This window comes from Podarcis liolepis, assembly GCF_965112155.1.
Source record: "Podarcis liolepis genome assembly, chromosome: 10".
In the NCBI taxonomy this organism is placed as follows: Eukaryota; Metazoa; Chordata; class Lepidosauria; order Squamata; family Lacertidae; genus Podarcis; species Podarcis liolepis.
Window position 1 is genome coordinate 74,852,655 of NC_139562.1, and position 18,309 is coordinate 74,870,963.

The 18,309-nt window shown below is 46.0% G+C and overlaps 1 protein-coding gene and 2 long non-coding RNA genes across 8 annotated transcripts in view; 1 reads left to right on the forward strand and 2 right to left on the reverse strand.

The window, feature by feature from the left end:
- ITPR2 (inositol 1,4,5-trisphosphate receptor type 2) overlaps positions 1–2,644 on the reverse strand; it is a 330,950-nt gene extending 328,306 nt beyond the window's left edge. For 3 of the 6 annotated variants that reach the window (XM_083464129.1, XM_083464132.1, XM_083464131.1), the window contains exon 1: positions 1,940–2,644. In XM_083464129.1, coding sequence (XP_083320255.1) covers positions 1,940–2,031 — 92 coding nt within the window. In that variant the 5' untranslated portion in view covers positions 2,032–2,644. The remainder of the gene's footprint in view (positions 1–1,939) is intronic. The other 3 variants (XM_083464130.1, XM_083464128.1, XM_083464134.1) reach the window with 2 other exon arrangements.
- A 413-nt stretch (positions 2,645–3,057) lies between these two features.
- LOC310687474 lies at positions 3,058–6,809 on the forward strand. The gene is made up of 3 exons (XR_014516441.1): positions 3,058–3,202; positions 4,128–5,667; positions 5,808–6,809. It is a non-coding gene; the product is annotated as an uncharacterized lncRNA (long non-coding RNA).
- On the reverse strand, positions 4,206–7,704 carry LOC310687473. Its single transcript, XR_014516440.1, has 2 exons — positions 5,800–7,704; positions 4,206–5,659 (listed from the first exon to the last, which is right to left on the reverse strand). It is a non-coding gene; the product is annotated as an uncharacterized lncRNA (long non-coding RNA).
- Between the last annotated feature and the right edge of the window lie 10,605 nt (positions 7,705–18,309).

Sequence of the window (18,309 nt, forward strand, 5' to 3'; positions counted from 1 at the left end):
AGACAGCAAATCAGTTTTAACTGCTCCCCCATTCAAACCTATAGAGAACTAACACATTAGGGGAAAGGGTAAGTTATAAACCTTCCTGACATCTAGTTTTCTATGTGAATAAAGTCTTTTTTGTGTGTGTACAGGGAAGCATTCAACAATAGCCCCCTTGAAATTCCAAGTGATACAGGCCAGGAACATCTGTTTGTGGAGACTATCTGCATCAACCTATTCAGATACAGATACAAAAATGAGAACAAAAATGTGACATAAAACCTGGAAACCAATGCAAGTTTGCACTGTGGAAACCTGGAGGCTTGTCAACTATAATATTCAATGAAGTACAGTTATTCAGCCCACATTCACTTGGATAAATTATGGTAGTCACTGTTCACTATACCTATGAAGTATACCACAAAGTTTGAAGTAGTTCTTACATCAAAAGTGGCATAATGGCTATCTTTTTGTTTTTATGGACCAGGTTTATGCCATGGTAACTATTATCAGGCTGATTGATTGAAAAGCTTATCGTGAAAGCAGCTATTGCAGAGAGGAGCCGTTGTTTTAGTAATCGCATGAAAGCAGAAACCTCAGCAGGAAGTGCTGTTTACGCAATAAGCCCCTTGCTTGAAAACAGGCACCTCAGTTGACTCGGGTGCATAAACTGCACATCCATAAACTTTTAACATCCATGAGAACAGGCTCCTGGTCATGCTTAAATGGCTTATTGTTTAAAGAACTGAGCGGAGGGTTACTTTAAAAGAAAAAAGTGTATCTCCCATCATGGGAAGACATACACATGGAGCAAAGTCATCACAATGCTATGGTCAGTGATCATGCACATGTGAACTGACTATGCAAAGAAAAATCTGCAGTTGCCTTAGTTTGCAGCAGCTAAAATAAGATCTTTCAAAACCTATAAAAAAACAATGAGACCAATTTCTCCCCACACTTTTTTTATTAATTATTATTATTATTATTATTATTATTACTATTTTGCTTTGATACCAAAATATATTTTCACATATGATACTGAAGACACTTTTGTGCTTCTCCTGGGCTATTTGGGTACACATATGAACACTGTGAATGTGGGATAAACAAACTGAAAAGGACGTTTTAAAATCAAATGCACATTCTAGCTAATGCAGATTATTAGATTCAAATAGGTAATGTACGGAATGCAACAAAAAAGGTATCAGCATTTACTTACAACAGTAAGTAAATAGCTTAGCCATCAGTACTGCAGCAGCAGCGGGAAAATAAGAAATGACAGTCTCGTGCGTGTTTACTGGGAAGTAAGCAGCGACGCTTACTTCCGGCAAGCATTCATAGGCTCAGGTGTGCAAGGGTAAGCGCTTTAATCTCACTGATCCCTGGCAAAATTGAGCACATTGTTTAAGGCTGCGATCCTATGTAACCCACTTCACTTAGAGGTAAGTCTCACTGAACTGAACAGGGCAGACGTTGACAAAAACTGCACTGCAACCCCTTTCCCACGGATACAAATGCGTCTTAAAATTGCTGTTTCTTTTGGCTAGATTGCCGCCGCTCTCACTTTCAGCTGGGCCAGCGCGCGGTTACGGCTGCACGCAGCGAAGTTGCCCGAAGTTTAAGAGACCCGGCTTCTTAAAATAATTTCCTACGTTTTTTTCTCTTCCTCTCTTTACGCCGCGCAATAGCAGAAGCTTCAGTGCTAGGGTTGCGGCCGCTGCCCATTCCTCTCCAGCTGTTGCTTCCTGTGCCTTACAACTTTGGTGTCCTTTTTCTCTCAAAGTCAAAGAAGGCTGAACAGCGGTAGCTCCCCAGGAAATCGAAAGTAAACAAGGACTGCAAGAAGCGCGCAGGGAAGGTCTTCTAAAAGCAAGGCGCTGGTAACCAAAGGCGCGCGCACCCGCACCCGCGCATCCCTCAAGCCGAGGCGGGATCCTCCCGTTCACACAATCCTTACCCCAGAGTGCTGATGAAGCCGTTCACCGAGCCCTCGGCGTAGAGGGAGACGACATCCCCGATGTACAGAAAGCTAGACATTTTGTCAGACATCTTGTCTCATCTTCGACGCGTTTTCTTGCCTACCAAAATTCCTTTATGTAAAAAATACCTTGCAAAAAAGGGTTCGGGCAAACCAGCGGTTTGGTCAATTTGCAAATGAGTTCTTCGCCCACCCAGCCAGCCACGAACACCGCCAGCTGGTGGCGATCCGCGCCTCCAAGGAGATGTTGCAGCTCGGGGCGGGGGGAACCCCAGACCCAGCAGCCCCCTGAACTCCTGGGGTTGCTCCTGGGCTGCCACTTTCCACAAAAGGCTCCCTCTTTTTGCGCTTATCTCCAAAAGCGCAGGAAACGTGGTCCCTGCTACAGCAGTCGCAGCCTTGCTCGTCAGACCCTCCTCTTCCTTCTCCTTTTCGCCTCTTCGTTTAACTCCTTGTCTTCTTTTAACTCTTTTAATCCACGCTTCTTCCTGCGCCTCTTCTTCCCGCACCTTACCACCGCTTCTCTTCTCCTCTTCTCAGCCCTGCTCCAGCGCCCTGATTTCTCCAGGTTTTTCTGCCTAAACTGAAACTCTTGCAAAAAATAAAGAAATAAAAAAACCCCAAGAGCTGGTTCCCATTGAGTCAGCTGAGGATAGGCTCTCGGCGTCGTCCCAACCAATCGCAAGAGCCGACTGCGCTGTGGGGCGGAGCTCAGGGAAGGTAAAAGAGGAGGGGGGAGCGGAATGCCCCAAGGTGTGTTCTCTGCTGAGAAATCTCTGCCTGTGCTGTTCAAAGAAATGTGGAGAAGTGATTCATGCCGTGCTTGCTACCTTACTTATAACTTATAACCAGCTGTATTTTCAGAGGAAGGACGCCTCAGTGCGGTCTGCATATGTGCTGTCAGGAAGATTTTGGGCATCACATGGCAGGACATAGTCTAGATGAGCTCCCCAAGCTCACATTCCCAGCATGGTTGCACTTTTGTGTCAGCGACCTCTACGCTGGCTTGGTCATGTACACAGAACGGCAGGTGGCAGGATCCCCAGGGATGTGCTTTGTGGGGAGCTGGCTTCAGACACCAAACCTGTTGACAGACCTGTTAGTATCTTCAGCTCACAGGCAGAGGTACCTGGCCTCCCCCGAGGCAATTGAGCGAGATACTGTGTTTACCGTCCGTCTCCGACCTCCGGCAGGCTAGGTAAACAAACCCGGCGATTCTTCTCATTAGACGTGAGATAGACAGTGGCGTAGCGTGGGGGGTGCCAGGGGTGCCGGCCGCACCGGGCGCAACATTTTGGGGGGGCGCGAGTCCAGAGGGAAGGGACAAGCAATTGAGGCTTGGTTGGGGTGGGGGGGTCGTCGTCTCCATTTGGCCGGCCCCCCTCGAGGAAGCGGCAACCTCTCCAAGGCGCAGCGCTGGAGGGAAAAGCAGCAGCAGCAGCAAAGCCGGGAGGAGGAGGAGGTGGAGGCGGCGCCTGCTGCAGGATCCGATCCCAGCCCGCTAATCGCTTGCTGGGAATTAAGCAGCTCAAAGAGGCAAAGGAAGAGGTGGAGCTGCTGGCCCGGCCGGGAGGAAGCTGGAGAGAGCAGCGTGCCTGGGCGCGGCGAGGTTGGGTAGGTGCGCCCTGGCTGGCTACCCGCCTCCCGGGCTCAGTGCCTCCATGACCCCTCCAGCGGCGATGGGAGAGATGGGGGGGGTCTGGAGCAGCCCCGGCTGGCCTGCTCCTGCTTCTCCCCCGCCTCCTTCCCGTTGCCGGCGCCTTGATCTCATCCGGATCTGAGGTGCCGGGGATTGCCAAGTGCGCGTGACGCAAAGGGCCTGCCCACGCGCAGGCTGAGCTCCACGTGGCGGAGGGAGGCGCTCTGCACATGCTTAGGAGGCGCTCGCTCTTTCCGAAGAAGGACCCGGCTACTGGATCAAGGCCACAAGGGCCCATCTAGAGTGGCCAAGCAGACGCGTCAATGAGAAGCACTCAAAGCAGGACCCGGGGCACAAGAGCGCTCTCCCTCAGTGGCGTAGCGTGGGGGTGCAGGGGGGGCGGCCGCACCAGGCGCAACATCTGGGGGTTAGGGTTAGGGTTAGGGGGCGCAAATCCACGGGTTAGGGGGCGCAAATTACTTGCCTTGCCCCGGGTGCTGACAACCCACACTACGCCACTGGAGATAGAACACACCCTCTGCTTCTCTGCTTCTCTCTCCCTCCCTGCATTCTCCCAGGGAGGAGAAATGAGACAGACAGGAGTCCTTTCTACATGTTTTTATTCCTGTCACTCAACAGTACATAGAAATGTGACTGCACCCTTCAGTCTCCATTAGAAGAGTCACACACTCCTCCCCTGTACTTCCAGCACAGGTCAGATGACACACTGAGCTAACATCCGATGCTCAGTACAGAGAATAGGCTCCACCTTTCCTCCAACAGTACATCTGCAAAACATAATATCCTGTTTTGCAGTCCAGCCATCTGGAGCTGGCTTTTGCATTGGTGCTTTTTCCCAACATCCTCCCCCAAAAGCATCAATTGGCAAAACATGATCCAGAGAAGAGAACAAACAGTTGTTATACATATAACAGTCCCCTGTTGTTTCAGTTCCACCCTTGGAACTCCCCACCACTGGTTTCACCAGTGTACCTCTCTGGTTGTCTGGCTTCCAAGGAATGAGTGCTTCTGCATTACCTTGGCTAGCTACTCTCTGTTGTGTCTTTGTCTCTGACTTAGACACTGCTTTAATCTGCTTTGAGTTGTTAACAATAGCAACACATGCAACAGCTAAGTTAGCAAACTCTTTTGAGTACCTCTTTGGTGGTACACCCTTCGTGACTCTCTCAGACCTGCGTATGAGGTTCTTATCCTCTGTGCTCACTGGTTCAACCTCTGGACTCTGTTGAGAACCAGTAGCAATCAGTGGTTCTTCCTTCACCTGTGAAGGTCTATCCATTGTGTGAGACTTTCTCTCAATGACTGTTACAACTGAACTCTCTGAGCTATCACTGTCGTCATCATCAGTACCACTGTAATCTGTGACATCAGAAAAATCATCACCATCATCTGAATTGCCACCTGTGGGAAATGTTTGTTCTACAACCCGCTCTTGCTCTGGAGCACTCTCTAGAAACTTTGTGAGAATCACCTGACCAGATTCAGACAAAATTACTCTGTAGAGACCCTTTTCATATCCCACAAAAATGCCTTTGGCATTCTTTACTCCACCTGGAGCTTCTGTTCTCACATGAGACCCGAAAACCTTAAAATAGGCAACAGAAGGTTTTCTATTGAACAGCTTCTCAAAAGGAGAACATCCCAACTCTGTTGAGATTTTTCTCAACCACACATGAAGATAGGACGCTAGCGACTCGGCCCAATAATCATGTGGCAAATGTGAACTCAGCAATTGCGCATGCATCCCTTTTTGCAATTCTTTGTTCACCCTCACACAGACCCCCCTGTTCCACGCTTCGGTCGAAACAGCAACTTTGTGGTCTATCGCTTTTCCATCCAGGAACTTCTGAAACTTCTGTAACAGAAAAACTTGCTTCTCATCTGTGAAAAGACAATCAATGTTAGCATCATGCATATTTTTAACCTTGTCACAAAACTCCTGAAACTTTTCTAAAGTTTCTTGTGGTTTCTCCATCAAATAAACCCAAGAATAATTAGTGAAACAATCCACACACAAAAGGTAAAATCGTGCATTGCCTCTAGATCAGTGTTTCCCAACCTTGGGCCTCCAGCTGTTTTTGGACTACAACTCCCATCATCCCTCGATAGCAAGACCAGTGGTCAAGGATGATGGGAATTGTAGTCCAAAGACAGCTGGAGGCCCAAGGTTGGGGAACACTGCTCTAGATGGTTCTAGAGGACCAATCACATCAGCATACACCCGCTGAAACGCTCTGTCGACCTTCTTGGTCAGCTTCCTGGTGCTCACACTGGTCACACCTGCAAGAGAGATTTCGTTAGAAACAGAAGAATTACATTTCATGTAATCACTTTGATCAAAAGTCAACAAATACAGTCCATCTTTCTCTTTGGCAGTAAGAAAGAGTTCTCCATCTTTGTATATCTTGCAGCTTTTAGCATCATAGGTCAGTTTCAGTCCTTTCTTTGCAATCTGCGACACACTCAGCAGATTAAATTTCAGTTCTGGAACCAGGTAAACATCACTTATAGTCAAGTTCAGACTCTCAAGATACACAGTTCCAATTCCAGTCGCTTCCAGCTCCTGACCGTTGGCCTGTTTCACAGCGAAGCTTTGCTTCTTCAACGTCGAAAATAATCCTCTGTGTGGGCACATATGGACGGTCGTGCCCGTGTCGATTATGAATGAGTTCCCAACATCTGGCGTGGTTCCTTTCGCCATCATAGCCTTTGCAGGTTTCACCTGGCACTTGGTACGGCTTTTGCCTGACGCCTCAGGCTTCGTAGAGCTGCTCTTTGCTCCTCTTGACTGTCGCGGCTTCTTACAGTTTCGCTGTAGATGCCCAGTCTGTCCACAATTGTAGCATCGGACAGCACTCAATGCTACTCCATGCTCCCTAGTAGCACCATCAGTGGGGGAATTAGAACTCTGTTCTTCCCTCCCCCTGTCAGCAACACCCATTGCACCTTGTTCAGGAACACCAACAGTTCCAACAGCCACAGTTCCTGCACTCTCCCCTCTGGGGTCAAAGCTCTCCACAGCTTTCGATGAGCTCTTAGGAACTTGGCCAGCATCATCTTGGCTCACCCCTTCTGGGGTAGTTATCCATCCAGACCATGATGAATAACTGTCTCTGGTCAGGGGAGATGAGTTAGGCAAGTCTCCCCCTTTCTTGGCATCCATTTTGAAGCCAAGCCTCTTCAGCTTTCCAGGAAGCTGTAAAATCCAACAGTTGCTTTTTTTCTTTCTCAGGCAGGCAAACTGCAAGTTGTTTACGCTTCTTTGGCACCTGGCAGCTACACGCTGGCTGCTATGGAAAGTCCCTTCTCCAAGAGCACGTAAACTTGTAGCCAAAACATTCTCTGGTTTTGTTTCGCTTTCCCAGGCTCACACTCACAGTCCAGCCCCTTTGCCAGTAACTTTCCAACTTTCCGTTACTTAGCAACAGTGCATTCAGGACTTCTTATCTTAACCACAAGAATTTGTGGAATGCAGGCTTCAGCTTTGAGCTGCAGGCCTCTCCTTCCGGAGCTTTTGTTTTTCCAAAACGCAGCTCCTATGAACCAGGGAATTAATCTAACTGCTTTCACACTTTTAGCCCGAAATGCAGCAGCATACCTTGAACTTTGTTGCTAGGAAAACACCTCTTCTTTCCACCAGCCGTCTGTTGAGCCTCTGGCTTCTCTCAGACGCTTGCCTTCTCCCTTGGAGCAGAGGAGGACATTCCACCAGCTTCTGATGCAGATGTCCGATGAATCGCAACCATCCGAAGGCTGCCATATGTTAGTATCTTCAGCTCACAGGCAGAGGTACCTGGCCTCCCCCGAGGCAATTGAGCGAGATACTGTGTTTACCGTCCGTCTCCGACCTCCGGCAGGCTAGGTAAACAAACCCGGCGATTCTTCTCATTAGACGTGAGATAGAACACACCCTCTGCTTCTCTGCTTCTCTCTCCCTCCCTGCATTCTCCCAGGGAGGAGAAATGAGACAGACAGGAGTCCTTTCTACATGTTTTTATTCCTGTCATTCAACAGTACATAGAAATGTGACTGCACCCTTCAGTCTCCATTAGAAGAGTCACACACTCCTCCCCTGTACTTCCAGCACAGGTCAGATGACACACTGAGCTAACATCCGGTGCTCAGTACAGAGAATAGGCTCCACCTTTCCTCCAACAGTACATCTGCAAAACATAATATCCTGTTTTGCATTCCAGCCATCTGGAGCTGGCTTTTGCATTGGTGCTTTTTCCCAACAAGACCAACTCTGTGATACAAAGATGTCTGCAATTGTGACATGAAAGTTGGCAACATTAACCCTACAGGTTGTGTATCCACACCAGTGACTACAGAATAACTACTGAGAAGAGTACAGAGAGAAGAAACACCATGGTGCATCTCTAACAGCAAATCTGGACGCCTTCATCTGCCCCAGCTGCAATAAAACATGTCTATTCCTTATTGGTCTCTATAGCTACAACAGGAATTGTCATTCTCCAGTGGTATGACTTTACCCCTGATGGCGCACTCTTCCATTGTGTCTTGAAACAGACAGGTGCCAACAAGGTCTGCTTTTTTCAGCTGTCCAGGAATACAGATGCAAAAGGGGAATCATATTGTGACAAATTTCAGAGGAGAGGTCTCAGTCTACAAGAAAGAAGATTCCACCTAAACATTAGGAAGAACTTCCTGACAGTAAGAGCTGTTCGACAGTGGAATTTGCTGCCAAGGAGTGTGGTGGAGTCTCCTTCTTTGGAGGTCTTTAAGCAGAGGCTTGACAACCATATGTCAGGAGTGCTCTGATGGTGTTTCCTGCTTGGCAGGGGGTTGGACTCGATGGCCCTTGTGGTCTCTTCCAACTCTATGATTCTATGATTCTATGATTGCAGTAAAATCAACAAGGAATCCTGGGGCACCTTTATTCTTTGGTAGAATAAGCTTTCCTGAGCTAGAGTCTGCTTCAGCATCACATGCATCATCTGTCTTCAAGGAGCAGGGCCACTTCAAGACATTCTGCTGCCTGAGGCACAGGGCAAGATGACACACCCACACCGCTGCCCCATTTGAAGCACAGAAGCTGGATCTTACTTTAACACAGGCTATGAGACAGCTACTCCACCATACCTGAGGGCAGCTGACTACTTTAGGGGATGTAGGGCAGGCTGTGTGGCACACAAGACCTGTTGGACCACGTCAATAGTCCGTCTAGTCCAGCATCCTGTTCTCACAGTGGCCAACCAGATGCCTGCTGAAATTCTGCAAGCTGGACCCAAGGACAACATCAATCTCTCCTGCTGCAGTTTCCAGCAACTGGTATTCAGAAGCATACCGATTACTTTGGCTGTATTCAGTTATAGGGACGTGGGTGGCACTGTGGTCTAAACCACTAAGCCTCTTGGGCTTAAAGTCAGCAGTTCAAATCCACACGATGGTGGTGAGCTCCTGTCACTTCGTCCCAGCTTCTGTCAACCTAGCAGTTCGAAAGCCCTCCAGCACAAGTAGATAAATAGGTGAGAAAGTAAACTGCATTTCTGTGTGCCAGAAGTGGCTTAGTTATGCTGGCCACATGACCTGGAAAACTGTCTGTGAACAAAGGCTGGCTTCTTCCGCCTGAAAAGTGAGACGAGCACCACACCCCATAGTTGCCTTTAACTGTACCTAACCATCCAAGGGTCCTTTACCTTTACCACTCAGTTATGGAGACAGAACATAGCCATCATATCCTTATCCATGAATTTTTTAAATCCTTTTAATGCATCCAACTGGTGGCCATCAATGCTTCCTGTGGCAGCAGGTTCCATCGCTTAACTCTGTGCTACGTGGAGAAGTACTTTCTTTTGTCTGTCCTGAATTTTCCATTGCTCAGTTTCATTGAATATCCATGAGTTATATAGAAGAGGTAGAAATGCTATCCACTTTCTCCATATCACTTTCACCATAGCATAATGTTAAAGCCATTTATCACTAAATTTGTTGTTGTTGTTTAGTCATTTAGTTGTGTCTGACTCTTCATGACTGAAATATACTCTGAGTCGAGTGTGGATTTCATGTTCTTTATTCAGCTCATAGTAGCGAGGAAAGGAAGTTCCCCCATAATGTCTGCTTTATATACATTATTTACACAATGGGCCGCACGCGATTGGCTAATTCCAGGATTCTCCTGTAGGGCAATCAGGTTGCGGATTCACTTCCACCTGGAGCTGGATTGGGCGGCGCCTGTGGACCAATCAGACTGCTGCATTCTGGATCCTATTGTTCTAGGACCAATCAGAATACTGCATTCTGAATCCTATTGTTCTAGGACCAATCAGGCTGCTGCATTCTGAATCCTATTGTTCTAGGACCAATCAGACTGCTGCATTTTGGATCCTATTCATAACAGTGACCCATGGACCAGAGCACACCAGGCACTCAACATAGCTCAGAGCTTCTCTGAGTTATTCAAGCCTCTTCGCCACAACAAGGCGATCACTAAATTAAAAAGCCCCAAATGCTATAACTTATCTTCACAGGGGAGTTATAAAGGCATACAAAGCTTCAGCAGCAGCTCGATACTTGGGCCTGATTTGCCCAAGGCAGCTCCCACCCTTTGCTTAATGGTACAGCCGACAGTTAAGGAACCACAACACTATTTGCTGTTATTCCTCAGTGGATCAGCAAACAAATGAGGGAAATGTATAAAGAAAGCAATGCATGATTTTTTAAAGTCAGCTATTTTTAAAAAACAAAATGTTCATTTTAAGATGATTGCTTCCCACCTGTTATCCAAGGAAATCAGGGCAGTGACCATGGTTTTTCTCCCTGCCTCTTTTATCCTCACAACAATTATGTAAGGTAGGTTAGGCTAAGATATAGTGACTGCTCCCAGCTAATCCAGTGAGCTTCATAGCCGAAGGGCCATTTTCCTAGTTCAACATACTAAACACTACACAAAGGGTGCTCCCCTGCAGGCCATTTTGACAGCTGGCAGAGCCACATACCTGTCAATCAACTGACTCCAGTCTTTCCTTTATTCTTTTTCAGACAAGCTTGAACTCAATGCAGGCTGCAGAGGAAGATTCCTGCTGGAACACAGGTTTGCTCTCAGCACCAATCAGCAAGCCCCTGCTTTTGGCAGGGATCAGCTGCACTAGGGATTTTTCAGTTGGAAGCTCCCTAGTGCAGTTGATACCAAAAAGAATTATTGTCAGCGCTGACAGCGAGCCTTGCTTACTAAGGAATGATCCACTATAAGACTCTCAATTGTTCCTTTACAGCCATATTTTTACCTGCTCTTAACTTGATACGATAGGATGCCAGGTGTGAGACAGGTAGGTGTGGCTTGGGGGAAATGGCCACCCTGGCCAAATTACACCACCTGCTGGGCCTAACACAACCCAGGTGCCAGAAGCTCCCCATGTCTGCACTTCACAAAACTGGGAAAATAGAAAAGAGGTTGTACAGGATTGGCAGGGTGGGTGGGCTGCAACTGCTATGATTTGTGCAAAGTAGTTTCAAACCCATTAATTATCCTAGATTCCTGATCAAAGATTGAAAGTAGCAGGTAGCCTTATATTTCTTCTCTCACTTATTCTGAAACTGTCTTATTGGCTTCCCAATGGCACACTTGCCATCTGCTCTGCACTGTTTGCAAGTTATTTATTACTATGTTTGAGTTTAAGGAAATACAACAAGTGACTAGAAAGAGAACCCACACAAGTGACGCTGACACAAAACCCCACACATACACTAAGTAGAAGAATAGAAGCATTGCCCCCCCCCTTTCCAGCTATTTTCTTCCTAGCCTAACACTGTATGCAACATTAATGACTTGCAACAAATGAAAAGGATCTGTAGAAAACACAACTTGAAAAAAGAGACAATGCATGTGTTTTTGTAAACTAAGAAATCTTTAATAAAAATATTTAAAGAAGAAGAAGTGTGGTAATGAGGAAGGTAGTCAGAAGTTGGCCAGCTGACCTGTGATTTACTGCTGCCATTACATACCAGGTGGCTCACATGAGACAACAGCATACAGGGTAAATGAATGCACCTCAGGAATGGCAAGTGGTCCTGAGTCTGTAGGCCATGCTAAGTTCACCCCCTCCTTGGTCTGTTCCAAGTACCAACTGACTGCAAGAGCAGGAGGAAGCACCCATGGTGGACAGCGGAAGACCAGGCTTCTCACTCTCTGCTGCCACTGCTACACATGAGCTGAGACTTCATTCTGCCTAGCTGGTTCCCAGTCTATGGGAAGACAGGGGTGCACAGGTGTTTTTGCAAAGGGTACCATTTAGCAAGGTCTAAGGGTGGGGTAGGTAGAGTTGGTGAGTGAAGTGAGAAGATAGAAGTGAGTGAAGTGAGAAGATAGGGGGAGATAGAAACTCTCACATATACACCCTACCTGCCAAGTTAATGCTTCCTAAATCATAAAAAAGTAAATTAATTAAATTAAGTATTTTGTAAATTAATATTGCAAATATACTAAGTAAAAAGAAACATAATCAGCTCACATTAACAATAAAATAATCCATCAATCCCAATTTAAACCTATCTACAGTGGTGCCTCGCAAGACAAAATTAATCCGTTCCGCGAGTATCTTCATCTAGCGGTTTTTTCGTCTTGCGAAGCAACCCTATTAGCGGCTTAGCGGATTAGCGCTATTAGCGGTTTAGCGGCTATTAAAGGCTTAGCGGCTTAGCTGCTAAAAGGCTATTAAAGGCTTAGCGGCTTAGAAAAAAGGGGAGGAAGTGAAAAAAAATCTCAAGACTCGCAAGACATTTTCGTCTTGAAAAGCAAGCCCATAGGGAAATTCGTCCTGCGAAGCGCATTGAAAAACGGAAACCCTTTCGTCTAGCGGGTTTTCCGTCTTGCAAGGCATTCGTCTTGCGGGGCACCACTGTATTAATATATACAATATGTCCAAACAGATAAATGAGATTGACATTTATAAGATATACATTCTGAGCTAGTTAGTGCAATTTAGAAGTGCACAGATTTGTTAAAACCCACATGCAGTTTTTGGGCCACATATACTGCCTTAAATTTGGCTGGCATGCAGTGATATAGCCAAGTAGTTTTCAGATGTTTAACTTCCCAGGAACATCTTTTGTATTCACATCTGCGACAGAACCCCTGTGCATTGCAAAGGATTCTGGGGCAGCTGCCATGGACAATGCAAAAGGCCTCTGTGCTACATGGACAAATTGTCTGAACTGGTGAAAGGCAGCACTGCAGAGGATTCTGGGACATGTTTACACAGTACACAAGGGACAGTCTGGTTTTCAATATCATCTGTTGCAAATTAACAGTGTTTCCTAGTATACACCCAGAAATTCTTCTCTAGTTATCGCACAGGAAGATCAGCAGTAGTGGTTTTTCAGCTTTTCTTTTTAATTAAAGAACTATGATAAGCTTGCAGCATTACTCAGAAACTAGTTCAAAACATCTGACATTTATTTGATGGTTAGTGTGAAATAATATTTAATATTAGAATTTGATAGTAAACATAATGACATTTTAAAAATTTCACAGCATTTCCTAGATAACATTCAGTGACTGATGGCAATTGTAGAGTGCGGAGAAGCATACATGAATCCCTCTGGATCAAAAAATGAGCATCTAGGAGAAACCTTGAATCGGGAATGTGTTGCTTCTGAATATTGTTCATGCAGTTTGAAAAATGAATGTTACTTTACTCTGAGGCAAAAACCAATTAGCTGCATCCTGGATAAAGCTAAGCAGCTGAGTATCAAGACTGTAAAGTAGAATCACTGCTTCAGACTTATAATTAATCTAGGAGGAAGTAGCATAATACATTGGGCATTTCCTCATATTGGCCATGCTACTGATTAAAGCTAGTACAGTATATAAATTTAATAAATAATAAAAAAATTGGAGTATCACCACAGCTCCACTGTCATGTTCTGGGGGAAATAGTCCACATTTTTTGAGCTGCAAGGAACTTTAAAGGAACCCAAAACTTCTTTCTTATGTATTCTCGGGTAATTTAAAATATAGCAAAAATACTACATTACAGTCCAGTACATTTTGAAACTGTCAGTCAGGTCATATATCCACAGCAGTGACCAGACGCTGCAACTCTCCAACCATTTGACTTCACCCCTCAAGGCACACTCTTCTATTGTCTTCCAAGACAGATGGATGCCAACAACAACCACCACCTTTTGAGAATGATGTTACTTTTCTGCTTATTCTAACTAGGATTGTGCGTGGAAGGGACCACCCTGAGACCTCCGAACTGCCCTGAGACCAGGTATAGGGCGGTGTATAAACTGAATAAAAAATAATAACTGTATTTTACCATGAATGTAAATTCTTTTTAGACATTTTTGATGCTATCAAAATAAAACCACAAAACTTTCCATAAACTATTTAACAATTTAGCCATCTTCACATGTTTCAGCATTTTCACAAGTTTCCAAAACCCAAAGGGACCTGCCCCAATCTGAAAAATATATAACATTTTCAACGTAAACTGTGATCAAAAGATGAAGGCATATAGGAAACAATAACTGTAGGGTGGGGGGAGCCTAGAGGCCTTCAAATTGTAGATATGTTAATAAGATTTAGGCCACCCAATTGAAGATCACAAATGGGAAGGTATCTGGACTACTCCCCCCTCAAAACCATCTCTGCTCTCTTACAGGAGGCCTCACTTAAGCTCATTCTCTGATGGCACTGGATGCCAGTCAAGTTATGGAATGCCATGAGTCTACTGCTATTTGACCATTCATGGTGACAAATAGGTCCAAGAAAATGCCCAGGACTTCCATGGTGTCCTGTGGATAAAAAGATAGGAATGAGAGCTAGAGCTGTCTATCATCAGCATACTTGTGGGATGTGAAACACAGAGCAGTCAAGTACAACATCCCTAGAGTGGACATAAAAAGGGGGGATGTCTGGACCAGCCAGTCGGAACTTCCTGTTTCCTCCTAGGCTGGGACAGACTTCCTCTACATGTGACCAGAGGTGGGCCTGGCCTCACCTGTGCAGGTAACAAAAGCATAGGACTAGCTGCCATCTCTCTCTCTTTGACTTCATTCGTCGAAGAAGCAACATCTGCTTAGCCTAAGACAGAGGTCGGCAACCCGCGGCTCCGGAGCCGCATGCGGCTCCTTTACACCTTTGCCGCGGCTCCTCAGATCCTCGGGGACCCTGAGCAGAAAAGCAGAAGCGCCAGAAAGAGGAGGGGGATGGAGCTGGGCAGCTGAGCCGGGCAAAGCAAGGCAGCAGCGGCAGTGGAGCTCGAGAGGCGGTGGCTGCTGGGATGGAGGAGGAGGCGGCGGCGGCGGCCAGAGAAGGGCTGCTGCTGCTGCTGCTGCTTCTGCCGCCGGAGGGAAGTTCTGCCAGGCGGCTTCACGGCTCATAGCTTCCCCCGCCCACCCAGGCCACGCTCTCCTCAGCCCCGCGCGCGAGGCACCTGAGGCGAGGGGGAGAGAGAGCGCGCGCTCGAGATGGCGGGCGGTATATGTGTGTGTGTGTGTGTGTGCGTGAGAGAGAGAGAGAGAGAGAGAGAGAGGGGTGGCAGTGGTGCTTCGGGATCCTTTTCCGTGCCTTGCTTCTGAGTGGCTGCCGAGTTGAGGGAGAGCACCTGAGGTGAACCACAAAATGGGCCCGCCCTCCCTGTCAGGGAGGAAGGGGTGAATAACGTCAGTGACGAGGAGGGGGTCCAGAGGTAGCCAGCAGGAGAGGCGGGGGAGCACGAGAGCAATTGCAGAGGGAGGGGGGCTGTTAGGCACCAAAATCCTGCATGCGGGATTTCCCCCGTTCTCTTGTGCCTATGCAATTCCTGCCCTTCTCCCTTCCCCCTCAAGATTTGCTGCAGAGACAAGCAAATGAAGAAGGGAAGAGTATTAGCTGGCATGTCCCCGGATCCCATGGAAAGCACTACAGATTCCTTTGCTTATTTTAAGTTGGCTTCAAACCTGTAATTGTGCAGGCGTATGTATGTATACATATACACATATAAATATTCATATCTCTTCCCTCTCACCTTCCTTTCACCCAGTTTCTCTGGCACTGGTTTATAAATGCTGCTATGTAGAAATGATGAGAAAGTTGCACCAGCAGAAGGAATGGATATGTACTGTTAGTAAAAAGAGAGGGAGTTGAACTGCAGGGAGGGACAGACACTTTTCTATGTATTAATTTGTATAATGCCCTCTATGCACATGGTGCTTTGCAAAAAATGGATATGAGAGGTACCATACCCCTCTTTGCTATCTGAAATAGACTCAGGGAAAAGAGAGAGAATGGGGGAAGGGGAAGAATGTGTGGTTATTTACATTTGGCTTGTTTTGCGGCTCCCAGTTTTTTTCCCCCCTTCGGAAACGGGTCCAAGTGGCTCTTTTTGTCTTAAAGGTTGCAGACCCCTGGCCTAAGATGCTCTGAGGACAAAGGAGCTGTCTCCTTATGGGATAGTTTCCAGGTATATTACTTTTGTAACTTAAGTCTACCTTCTGGGATCCATCTGTGAACAGGATGAGTGAATGAGTAAACTCTTTATACTTTTATGGAAGACTGTGTTGTGTCTATTTCTTTTATGAGGGACTAAAGGGGAAATTACTAGGAAACTTATTTTAGAGGCTTTAGCGAGCCTGAGCAAACATACCCACTGTGCAAGTTTAAAAAGGGGAATGATACGCTGCTAAATTGTAGAACTTGCTAACACAAGTTGGAAAGGATATAATCAAACAATATATCCTCTCCTGCATCCCTGAACATTCCCACAATACTAGTGGCACATCAGTCCAAATCTCTCCCATTGATTTCATGAGTAAACATGCATAGGAGTCTGCTGTTGTTTGCACATAGGCAAACAAGCATACCACTGATCTCTATACCTTTCCCTCCATTAGACAACCAGGGGCTTCCAGCGCAAGGAAACCCTACTTTCTGAAACACAGAAAGTCACCAAAAATAGCAAAATGAATGGATTTATTTGGTTCCAAAAGTAATAGAATTGTGATCCAATGATGGAATGAATGGAGCAAGGAGGCCATAATATTCAAGATGTACTGACACATTCACAGGAGCCCCCTCCCAAACCGCCCACACTAGGTGTTATCAGAAGGAAATGAGACTCAGGAAGAACAAATGGAGATGCCAAGGGAGGCCTTCCTTACAAAAGAATACAGTGGTACCTCGGGTTACATATGCTTCAGGTTACAGACTCCGCTAACCCAGAAATAGCGCTTCAAGGTTAAGAACTTTGCTTCAGGATGAGAACAGAAATTGTTCTCCCGCAGCGCGGCAGCAGCAGGAGGCCCCATTAGCTAAAGTGGTGCTTCAGGTTAAGAACAGTTTCAGGTTAAGTATGGACCTCTGGAACAAATTAAGTACTTAACCCGAGGTACCACTGTATGTAGATCTTTTCACATATGTGAAATGGGTTATTGACCCATACTTGATTGACACATGCATGTCTGGCTCTCAGGTTTCTGCCTGACACAACACCTTTTCTGAGACATATCTATGATGTCTTCATGATGCATCCTGAGATGTATTATGGGAAAGTTTGGGAAACTTTTAAAAACAATGTAACCATTGTTCTTGGCTTCTTGCTGCTTCATCTTTGTGGTAGTTGGAAGTTTCTGGCTGAAGTCTTTTGCTTGTGACCCCTGATCTGAACCTGTGGGATTTGGGACTAGCTGGCTCAAAAGAGTGCCCCCACCGGTCCCCTGGAACACTGCAATTAGTAATTTTATTTCCCAGTGACATCACTCCATCACTGGCTGCTACTGATATAAGCAAGAAAACAATGGTGTGTCACACCAAATGATAATTACCGTATTTTTCGCTCTATAACACGCACCCGACCATAACACGCACATAGTTTTTAGAGGAGGAAAATCCGTAGGCATGCCACCCGTAGGCATTTCCTCCATAACACGCACAGACATTTCCCCTTACTTTCTAGGAGGAAAAAAGTGAGTGTTATGGTGCAAAAAATACGGTAGGTAGCTGGAATTGAAAAACAGAGCGGGGGGGACGGGGACGACCTAGATGTAAATCACCCAGGCGTGGTATCACATTGTTTAATCAGTTATTTGTTTGTCATCTGAGTACAAGTAGTGCTTATCCTGGTTAACAAGACTAGGGCTTTATACTAAAAACAGGAGGGCAAGATGTTAAGTAATTCAGTTGTGCAGTAGGGAAAGCACATTATGTTCAGACAATGCTGTATAATGTTCTCCATCTCCATTTAATATTTGAGTTGTAGAAAGGTGTCTGGTTGTACAGCAACAAGTGTGTAATAAAACATGGCTGCTTCCTCAGTTCCCTTTATTTCATTGTTAATGTTTAACATTCAGAAACAAATGTACTGGTTACTTTCTCTACAAAGGAAGTCCATTTGTATTTGAATCCTGCTGTTCATCCTGTGGAGAGGACATGTTCTGATATTATAGATCTGGTCTATTTTTTAGCACTAGCCTAAGGACTAAAGAGAAAGAGGGAAAGAACTGAAAATCCAAAAGTGAGCTACATTTGCTCAGGTTACATTCAGGTGACTCACAAAAAACACAGCAGATATAAGCTGAGATATAAGCTCTCCCTATATGCAATTGCATTGGTGGATTTAAGGGGGAAAGTGGCAAATGGTGAATGAAGTGATCTGCTGTGGCAAGCTGGTAAGAGACTGGTCCAGTCACCCTGGTAACAGCAGCAGGGATCCAGGCAGGGCCATGCCCATAGTTCCAGATATAG